Source organism: Egretta garzetta, unplaced genomic scaffold (genome assembly GCF_000687185.1).
Source record: "Egretta garzetta isolate BGI_Z169 unplaced genomic scaffold, ASM68718v1 scaffold640, whole genome shotgun sequence".
NCBI lineage: Eukaryota > Metazoa > Chordata > Aves > Pelecaniformes > Ardeidae > Egretta > Egretta garzetta.
The window spans coordinates 764,900-775,066 of record NW_009258264.1 but is presented as its reverse complement, the minus strand read 5'-3'; the positions used below and the strand labels follow the sequence as shown (position 1 = coordinate 775,066).

The 10,167-nt window shown below is 42.6% G+C and overlaps 1 protein-coding gene across 1 annotated transcript in view; it reads left to right on the top strand.

The window, feature by feature from the left end:
* The window catches only part of FAM72A (family with sequence similarity 72 member A), a 4,959-nt gene extending 1,504 nt beyond the window's left edge, over positions 1–3,455 (top strand). Inside the window, exons 2-4 of the mRNA XM_009648039.2 lie at positions 875–993; positions 2,097–2,221; positions 3,135–3,455. Coding sequence (XP_009646334.1) covers positions 875–993; positions 2,097–2,221; positions 3,135–3,229 — 339 coding nt within the window. The 3' untranslated portion in view covers positions 3,230–3,455. The remainder of the gene's footprint in view (positions 1–874; positions 994–2,096; positions 2,222–3,134) is intronic.
* Positions 3,456–10,167: the final 6,712 nt, after the last annotated feature.

Here is a 10,167-nt window from a genome sequence, read left to right as displayed (position 1 = left end):
GGCCGGCCCGGGCGTCGCAGTCCGACGAGGCCGCACGGCCCCCTCCGGCCGGCCGCCTCCCTGGAGATCGCCCTCAAAATCTGCCGGCACCGAAGCCCGATTCAACCGGTCCCTCCATTTCCAGTCCCGCCCGGCTCCCCTTCACCCCCGGGGAGGCCACGGCGAGCGCAAGGCGGGCTTCGGCCAGCAAATCAAAAATCTAATTTAATCTCTTCGCGGGGAAGAGGGAGGCTCCGGGAGCCACGGGGGGGTCCCTCCGGCTCCCTCCTTAAGCAGAGATTAGCACTTGAAATAAATATCTGTAAACAGAACAAACCTGATCTCGCACTGGTTCCAGAACAACTCTCCTCCAAGTCGGGCTGCGTGTTGCTTTCCCATAACAATATTTGAATACTAAGGAAATAAGATTGCAAAATAACATGTTAATAAGTAAGTATGGGTTAAAAAGGAGATAAGAAATCAAAGGCTGGGTTTTAAATGTCCTAGCCTCTAAGCTGTTGTTCTGTAGTCTTAGCTGAGATGTGCCAGGAAGGAGGGTGACGTCTATAACCAGATTTCTGACTGGTAGTGCCACGCAGCCGGCGGCAGAGCCTGCAAGCGTTAGTAAGTACTAAGTAAGTCAGTCAGTAAGTCCTAAGAGAAGCAGTGCTTTCTGGTCCAATTTGAGAGGATTTATGCCACATTCATGTGAAGTCACGTGGGTCTCTTTTTGTTTCCATATGAGTATGGCCGGTAGCTGATAGGAAAATGGAATCGTGTGGTCTTGGGGAAGTTTAAAAAAAAAAAAAAAAAACACCACCAAGACTGTAATGGTAACATCCCTTTGTTCTGATTTCAGACCCATATTATGAAAACATTGCAGTTGTAGTCATAGCCACATATAAACTGCTGTATTCTTACCTTCTTCCCATCTAGTACTGTTGACTTCATCGGAAGCTGCTATTTTACTGAGATCTGCAAATGCAAACTGAAGAACATCGCGTGTTTGAAGTGGTAAGAATGCCATTCAGTGACACTGACTCCTCCTGCACGCTGCAATACTCTTTAACCTTCTCACTGTAGACCACTGCAGTGCAAGAGTTAAGGGATGAATGAACAGATTGCGTCCTCTATTTCAAATTTAATACTGCTTGATAGAAACTCAGCCCACTACTTCTGGGCATGGCTGCCAGTCTATTTCTGTGCAAGTCCCAAGTGGAAATGTGACAACCTTGTCAGTAGTCTGAGTATATGGGAAAGCTTGCATGCCACCTGCCTGATTAAATGTCTGCTTCAACACTGAGATAATTGTGTGAATAAGGCCGCAGTAAGAAGTAGTTACTCATATTCTAATTAATAGAACATCCTCTTGGCAGATCTAGTTGTTGCTAGCAGATGGAACATGCTGTCACTGAAGTTCTTGGAGTTCTTTTATCCTCTTTATTAATGCCTGATATTTAAGAGTAAAAACAACTCTCAAATAGCTCACAGTTATTTGAGACGATCCTTTCAGCTTCATAATCAAGACTTTTTACCTTGTTCAGCTTTAAACGGTGGGTGGTTGTGATAGGAACGTGGTATTTTATTTTTGAGACAGAAGTAGAGAAACAGGAATATCTCACCAGAGCACGTGACCGGGAAAGCAGAAAAATGGTTGCTCTAGGTTTCAACCTAGGAGAGTAGATAAGGCTTCGATATTCTCAGTCTCATTACTCCTACTACCGATACTCTCCTGTGCACAGTGCCTCTGTACAGATGGATTTGATGTGTGTCATGAACTTCGACCTTGATTCCAATGGAATCATGGACGTTCCAAAAAAAAAAAAAAATAACACCATTTGTTGGTATGTAAACTAATCTGGACTACACAATTTAGGTTACTAAATGGTTCTCTATGCCAAAGATCTAAAACTTAGATATTCTGTAACTCCTGACAGATGTTCCCTAAATATTTAAAATGCTTGTTTAACTATGTTCCCTTAACTTTATCAAAATAGGAGCATTACATAATGGTCTGGTACCGTGGCTATTTAACATTAGCTTGAGCTGGAAAAGCCAACAACATCTATCTTTTCATCAGGCATTCGTGTTGCTCATTATTTCACTTGTCTTTCTAGCGGTAACATTGTCGGTTATCATGTGATTTCTCCCTGCAAACCTTGCCTGCTGTCCTGTAATAATGGCCACTTCTGGATGTTTCATAGCCAAGCAGTCTTTGGCATCAACAGACTAGACCCTTCTGGTAAGGAACACATACGTTTCCTTCTCTTCCCTAAAATCTTGAATTCTAAGTCCTCCTTCTAATGAGGCATCTCAGTATAGTTAAAGCATATGGAGGGAGTGTAACATATGGAGGCATAAGGCAAGCGTTACTGTATTGCTAATCTAGCAAACTACTTTGGGGGAGGTAATTGTACCTACTTTTGTAAAACAAAATTTCTAAATGGAAATTTATCTTCAGAAAACTTAATCTACCCCTTTTGTGGACAGAAGTCAGGATTCTTCTGAAGCAATGTTATAACCAGCATAAGCATAGCCACCAGCTGCTATTTATAGCGGGATGTATAGCTTAACTGGGCTATTAGGCAGCTGTCCAATGGGCACTCTTTTTGGGTGAGTCATGTTGTCACTTTGACCCTATATAACTGAGTCCTCATTAGCTCAAGCTGAAGTTACAGCTCATGCTAGCTAGTTCCTTCAGCTAGGTGTTGTTTGGATGCCAAGTGTCTAGCATAATTTGCCTTGAGTCCTCAGGAATGCGGAGCGTTCTGACAAATCATTTCTCCTCCTTGCAGATGGGAGTAACTTACTGTCTAAGCCTTTCAGTGTCACCTGTGTCTCAGATCAATGCACTTAAAAATAAATCAGCCATGAGGGGATTATCAATAGCTACATGAATTAGCTATATAAATACATCTGTGGGTAGGGACTTATTCTCTGAATTGTGCTGTAAACAACACCACTGACAAGATCACTTTGGAAGAAAAATAGGAAATGGTCTAGATATATTTATCATGAACGTGATTTACCAGATTTTGCAATGATTGGAGTAGGTTTTTTTCTCTGAAAATAGACAGTTGTGCAACTTAAATAAGATCACAATCCAAAATTTTTTTTTTCTCCCCTCCTTTGTCATCTTACCTCCTCCCCACCAGGTGTGAATGTATTGCTCTGGGGCAACTTGCCAGATTTGGAGGAAAGCACAGATGAAGATATGTCCTGCATCTCTGAGGAGGAATATATCAGATAAACATCATCTATAATATACGACAGTATCTTCCCTAGATTTGTTGCATTGCTGTTTGGTTTGGACTTCTTTTCCCCTACTGGCCTGTCAGAGCTTAAACAATACAGGAAACCAGGAAATCTGGAAAACAAGCCTAAAAAAGGAAGGTATCATCCTCCTTAGACTCCTGAATCTGCCTGAATCTTCTGTCTAGAGACACACGCCTTGGTTAGATCTGGAAATGCAGATGGAAGGTAGTGAGGTCTAGGCCTGTTTTGTTGTTTTTTTTTTTACAAAAAAAACAGTTGTTAATCTTCTTTTAACTGTATTTTTTCTTCTTTCCTAAAACAGTATTCACAAAGAAAAGTCTTTCAGTTGCTGTAAGTACAGCTTAAAAGTCTTAATAGTCAATCTGGCTAATGAAGTTCTGAAAGAGCTCTGCTTTTGTGGTCACACAGGCCATTGCCTGGAGCTTCCATTCTGAGTATATGGAGTTGCTGAATAAGTGGCTTAAAGTATTGGAGCTTTGGCTCTATGATCTGGCTCTCCTGCTTCTAGCAGCTTGTTCTCTGGGCATCTGAGGCATGCTAGGATGCTCCTGAATGTGGACTGGGGAGCTACCTTGCAGAGTCTTCCCATCTTCATCTTTCAGTACTTTTAGAATCATGTTCATTTTTTTTCCCGATAAAAACCTAAGTACTGAAGTTACTTAATGTCTAATATAACTGCAATACTACACTGGCATTTTTACTAAGATCAACAATAAAATCCATCCAGTTCTAGGTGGTGGGTTTTTTTTTTTCCCTTATAGGATAGGCATCCCTCCAAAACAGAAGTCAGTCATCCAATGGGTCTTTTTGGGGGGTGATGGTAAGTGATCAGGTTAAACATTTGGTCTTCGTGCCTAACCTTGCATCCTGCAGCATCCAGACAATCTGGTTCCTGTAAGAAGTAATGGATTCAGAGCTCATTATCTGAGTTGTTACAGCCATAGTATTTAATTTATGAACTTATTCTTCAGGTGACTAGCTGACAGGGACAGGATCACCTTTAGAAAATTCAAGGTACAATCATAAGAGCACGGAGTACATTTTTAAATTTGGAGTGATGCTGAATAAATCATTCTATAGCCTCTTGTGAGAGTAGGAAGAGGTGCAATGAAGGCAGATCTGAATCATCTTAGTATTTTTACTGCACGTTATATATTTCTTAATTAATGGTACTACCTCTTCTGCATTGTTAAAGTGTATATTGGTATATATGTGTGTGTGTGTCTTGTTTTGACTTCCTGTGTTATGTCTGCTCATTAAATAAAAGTTTTGGACTATATAGTCTTCTGGGCTATAATAAATATGGATGTGTAATGATATCAGATAACCAAAACAATTAAATAGTCTAGTATTACACTAGGTGAATAATTAGGTTCTCACTAGTATGATTTTGTTTTAGACACCTCCAAAAAACCCACCTCCTTCTTAGGCTGACAAACCCGACAGTTTCTCAGTATTAAAGGGTTTAGTCAGTTAACTCTTCTCTAACACAACATCCCATTTTTTGCCAGTTTTCTATGCTGCATGAATTTGGTCATGTTGTGACTACAGTACTAAGCTGGCAAGGTGACATCTCACACAAAGATTTTTCCAACAGAATTCATGAGCTAAAAATACATCCGATTGTTTTCGTAGAAGTAGCACAATAGTTCAAATAAAATTCCCATAGTACTGCCGCGTTGCAAGTTCAACGCTTGCCCTTTATAACCTTCACAATCCCAAGTCACCTCTGTCAGTGGCAGAGCTGGCTCCAGAGCTTGTCTCCCACAGAGGAGTAGAGGGCTATAATTTCTTCACATCAAGTCAATAATTCTGGTTTTGCTCCCTATCTGTTTGTACACAGAGAACTGGAGCTCCTGCTCTGAACTACTTTAATTACACAGGCCTGTTTGAGCTAGTTTGTCTCAACCAGGCATCAGCTTGAAATAAAAAATGAGCCAGCTTTTAAGTTCAGTCTTTTTTTTTTTTTTCTTTTAAATAAAGAAGTTGTAGGTATTTTATACAAATTAAACAAACACTATCTATTGCCCCAGCTGCCATGAATATTAGCAAACAAACTAATCCTGTCTAGGGCTACTTCTGTTCTTTGGACCTGAAATTAAGAGAAGAACTGACTAAGCAGCCTGGGGTAAAGCCACTGCTCCTGATTCACAGGGCCCTCCTGTTTTGGGTTAAGTCTCCAAGGATCACCCTGCGTAGGGAAATCCTTTCCAGGGTGGTAGATATATCTAACACTAAACAGCTGGCACAAAACCAGATCAATATTTCTGGAAACGCTCCTGTGCACTTCATCCCACCCAAAGCTGCATTTGAAATAAAACAACTCGGGTCTCTCTCAGGGTTTTTTGTTTTCTCTGTACTCTTTGTCATACAAGATACGCATGTTGTAGCACAACCCCAGAACCGGTTGCAAATCATTTGGAAGGTGATGGTTGCAAGGCATTTGGTATAATAATGCTGAATATTAAGACTGATAACTGCCAGAATGAAAGTATCAGCGGGATTCACCTCCCTGATAGATCTACGGTCGGTCTGATACAGGAAAAGCTGGGGAGCTGTCGTCATCTTTGGTAAGGATTTTACAGTGAAATTTTACGTGAGCTTTGCTGTGCAGCCAACAAAGTCAAAAGCAGAGCACAAAGCTGAAAAACAAGAACCAAGTCCTAAGGCCTTTCTCTTCTGCTCATTAAGGTACACAAGGCAAGAAATTAAAGAACTTCAGTGTCTCTAGTCAGATCTGGTTTTATTCAGAAGGGACTGAACACCAGGCATAAGGTCTTCACATTTTAGACTCAGTGCTTCTGCAAGACTTCCCAAGTCCCCTGGCACCCACAGCCCAGCTGGAATCGATGCAGCCAGCCCTAACGCCCAGGGTATTGCATCTGGCACGGGGCGCCCCTCGGTCCCACAACCTGCCGGGCCCCTTCCCGGCAGCGCTGCAGCTATAAGACCTTGTGTAACACAGACTTGTAGGCTCAGGGTCACAGACTTGCTTGGAGGAAAACATTTGAAAACAGAATTCCAAAAGCCACTGAGGATAAATAACTCAGATTTGATTTTTAAATCACAGGGTCCTGTGTAATCAACGCTGCCATCGATGGTCAACCATTTTCTCTCCTGCAACGCATAATCTGCAATGCACAACAGTAGCTGGAGGGGTAGGAGAAAGGCACAGCAAGGCAGTGACAAATTGATTCCCCTTCGTATTCAATAAGACTTACTAGAAAAAGCGCATTTAAATATTCTTCATTATTCCGGTACAGATTAATGCCTAATGGTAACCTCGCATTTATGTAACACCGTTCAGCCCAAAGTGCTTTACAATGACAAACAGTTAAAAATTCTTTTAGCATTGAACTGCAGCCAACTCCAGGACGCAAAGCAGCTGCCAAGTAGACAGCATGCTGCAAGGACCATGGTAAGCATCATTCCGTAATGAAATTCAGTATGAGATCTCTATCAGTACAAACCGATCTGTTGATTACTGAGGGAGGTTCAACTTGAAAGACACTCTCTTCTTACACAGCCTGGAATGCAGTTCAGCCACTTGGAGCCAGGTGACAGATGGGTCACCTCTCCTAGGACAGAACCTGGAGTCCCAGCGTTTGAATCTGAGAAAGAGTCCTATGATAAGAGACAGAAATTACTACGCTATCATTTGTTCTCTGCTCTTCTCTCTGGTATGCAAGAGCTGGCATGCTGTTTAAAGTGGAGCAAAATGGTCATTTATTATAAACCACCCAATTACTTTGTCGTGAGAGGTCATTGTTACATATTTTATTGCGTTGTGTGGTTTCTGAAAGCATACCCCAAGGAACAGTGCATATCCCAAGTAAACAGCCTTTGTGTGCTATTATTTGGATTAAGGGAGCGTCTACAGGCGAGCGTAACAACTACTGTTGTGCAAGAAACCGTACGAGCATAGCGACGTGTCGACTCGGAGAACTTGCCCTGTGAACAAGGCAGCCAAGGGATGGTAAGGAACGGCACCATCGGCTCTATCAGAGATCAGAGGTAAAGCCCAAGCCCCATAAGCCCGAGGAGGAGACTCCTTAGTCCCAAGACTACAACAGAGAACCGAGCCTGTTCTGCAGCTATGGATCACTTCGTCCTACCACCCCGTCCTGCCCCTATTTGTAAGTCTATGAACAGATTCAGCTCTTCCAGCACACGTGCTTGACCATCTCATACCCAAAGCAAGGATCCTTCTCCACACCAGCATTTCTGGATTTCTTCTGCATTATTAGGTTTCTCTCTTGCTCTAGCATACAAAGTAGATATGGCCTCTAGCCAAAAAGCCTAGAGAGCAAACAGGTTATTCCAAACCTGTGTAGATACAGCATTCATAGAACCGAGAGATGTGCTCCTCAATTTAGGCCGTACACAAGAATGACAAGAAAGAAAAGCAGGATGCCTGCCTTGAACATCTGTGAAATTCACTCCAAGTTGTTGATGCACCACCCAAAATTCCCTCTTCTCACCAGGAAACATCCACTATGCTGTTCTCTGGAAAAGCATCAGCATTTCCAAGCAAGCTATTAGCCGGGGGGACATTTTAGCTGCTTTGCTGTCTACGGTGTCTCCTGCCATCTTGCACGCGTGACACAAGCTTAACAAAGTGAGTCTGCACTCTATTGATTTCTCATTAGAAAGCTTGCCTCACGTTTTGGACAGCAATGAGGGGAAAAAAAACCAAAAAACATCAGGGAACAAAGCTGGTCAAATAGAAGCCAAACACAATCTCTGGTGCTTCACTTCTTATGTCATCTGAATGCTGACAGCTTGATGTCTCTGGGTAATGCCACACAAGGGAAATTAGCACCATAGCACTCGTAGGCACTGCCATCTGCATGTCAACGTATGTAGAAATTTGTGCAGGCAGTTGTAAAGCAAGACCGATAAAAGAGACTTGATCTTTTGCATTGCTCTGACTACGCTTATTTCCTGGAGGAAAGTGCTAATTAAAAATAACCCAGTATCGCTCCAACGTAACTGCAGCCGCACTAGGATTCTTCCCTGCTGTGCTATGGCAGAAGCTTATTAGTTCATCCCACTCCAGCATATGGCCTGGTTTGGAGTAGGAAATTTCCACTAGCAGAGGAGATAATGCTGGAAATACAGGTGTTGGGGACTCTCATCCTAACTTACATAGGAACAGAAAACCAAAGAGAAACTGTTCCTGTGTCTACTGACCACATCTGACAGTGCCATACACAAAAGCAAGCTAATGAGAATTATATTTAAATAAAGAAAATAATCTGATTTTACCTCTCCCTATCATCTGTCTGCCTCTCCGAGCCAATGCCACGCTCCAGCAACAGACTGCCCAGATAAGCAAAGTGGTTTCAAGACCAAAGGACACTGAGAAAACTGGGAATACAAAGCTCACACGCCCTTCGTCTACGCCTTTTGGAGGGTTTGCCAGTAGCTGTTCTTTTATTACAAATGTATTTGTCTACCCTTTAAAAAGTCTAAGTATATCTTTAGTTCTGACACTAGCAAAGCTTCAGCCAGAACGAATCTGGTCTATTATTTCTGCTGTGCTCATAGCACGTACCCAGAAAGCTTTTTCAGCAGACATTGGCAATGGAGGAGCTACGAGATGGCGCTCAGCAAGCTGCTCTGGATGTGAGGAGCGCCAGCCTTCCCTGTGAGTGCTGCAAGCAGACTTTGGCCTAAATTAAAAACACAGTGTGTGAAGCTGGAGACCCAAAATCATTTGAAGACCAGCACAGATCGGATCTATGCCCAAACCAGGACTAAGAATGCACCTTCAAAAATGGCATATTCGAGCAAAGCTATGTGTTAGGCTACCATGCTGGACACGAAATCCAGGCTCTTTCAATTACAGAATTTTTAAACCATTTTAGAGCCACTCGCTTTGACCAAGTCACTTACTCTCTTGATTCATCACTGCATAAGTGGACACAGAGAGAGAAGTAGGTGGGCTTAGGCCACCAGAATACCAAAGCTGCAATAGTTTCCCCACGGGGTGGTCAATGAAGCCAACACACTCAGAGAATTATTTGGTTAAAAACGCAGACGGCATAACACAGGGTCACATCTGAGGGAAGATTGTGAAAGCTCCTGCAGCTTCACCCTAGCATCCACTCAGATGTTAATGAGTGCCTAAAATATTTGGAAAAAATTAAGCAATCTGCTCTTGTGCAAAGGCCCATCACAAGACTTTCCACAATATCGCTCTGCTTTCTATTGGACCCCAGGTTGGAAGTTCATTTTACTCAGTAAAGTGAATTTTACTCTACTTCAAATTATACCCAAAGTCCAAATTACTTTCTTTGTAGCTTAGAATTTAAAATTCAGATAAATACAGTTTTTCATCTCACCTGCTACCAGAAGGCAGCGCTCATAAGTGTCAGGAAGTACCCGTTCAGCAGAATATGTCCATTATTTTATTCCAGTCCTTATGGGAAATCAAAATTCAAAAACTGCTTAAAAGCACCCAGCACTGGCCGCTATAAGAAACCTTTTACCCTATTAATTGGATCCCCACTCTGATTTAATACAAACATGCCAGTGATGCATGAACTTGAATTGCTCCTTACCTTTGTGCCACTCTGATGGAAGATTCTCAGCAAATTGAGCGGCACTTGCTGCAAGCCAACCACGAAAATCATAGGACTTCGTAACAAGCAGCTTTTGAGCAGCGGCAGGCTCTTTGGTAACAACCCGCCACTCCTCCTGCATCACTTGAGCCTCTTCTTGCTCCTGCCAGGGGGTTCAAAAAGCGGGCGCTGATGGCTTTGGCGTTAATTGTAGTGTACATTGCCAGACCTGACAACAGAAGCAGCGTTATTTCCCCTCCCAGTGCCTTGCAAGCGTATTTAAAGCAGCCACATCTCCTCGTACGCTATAATGGCTAGCAAGAGACACCAGGTGGAGCCACGCCCT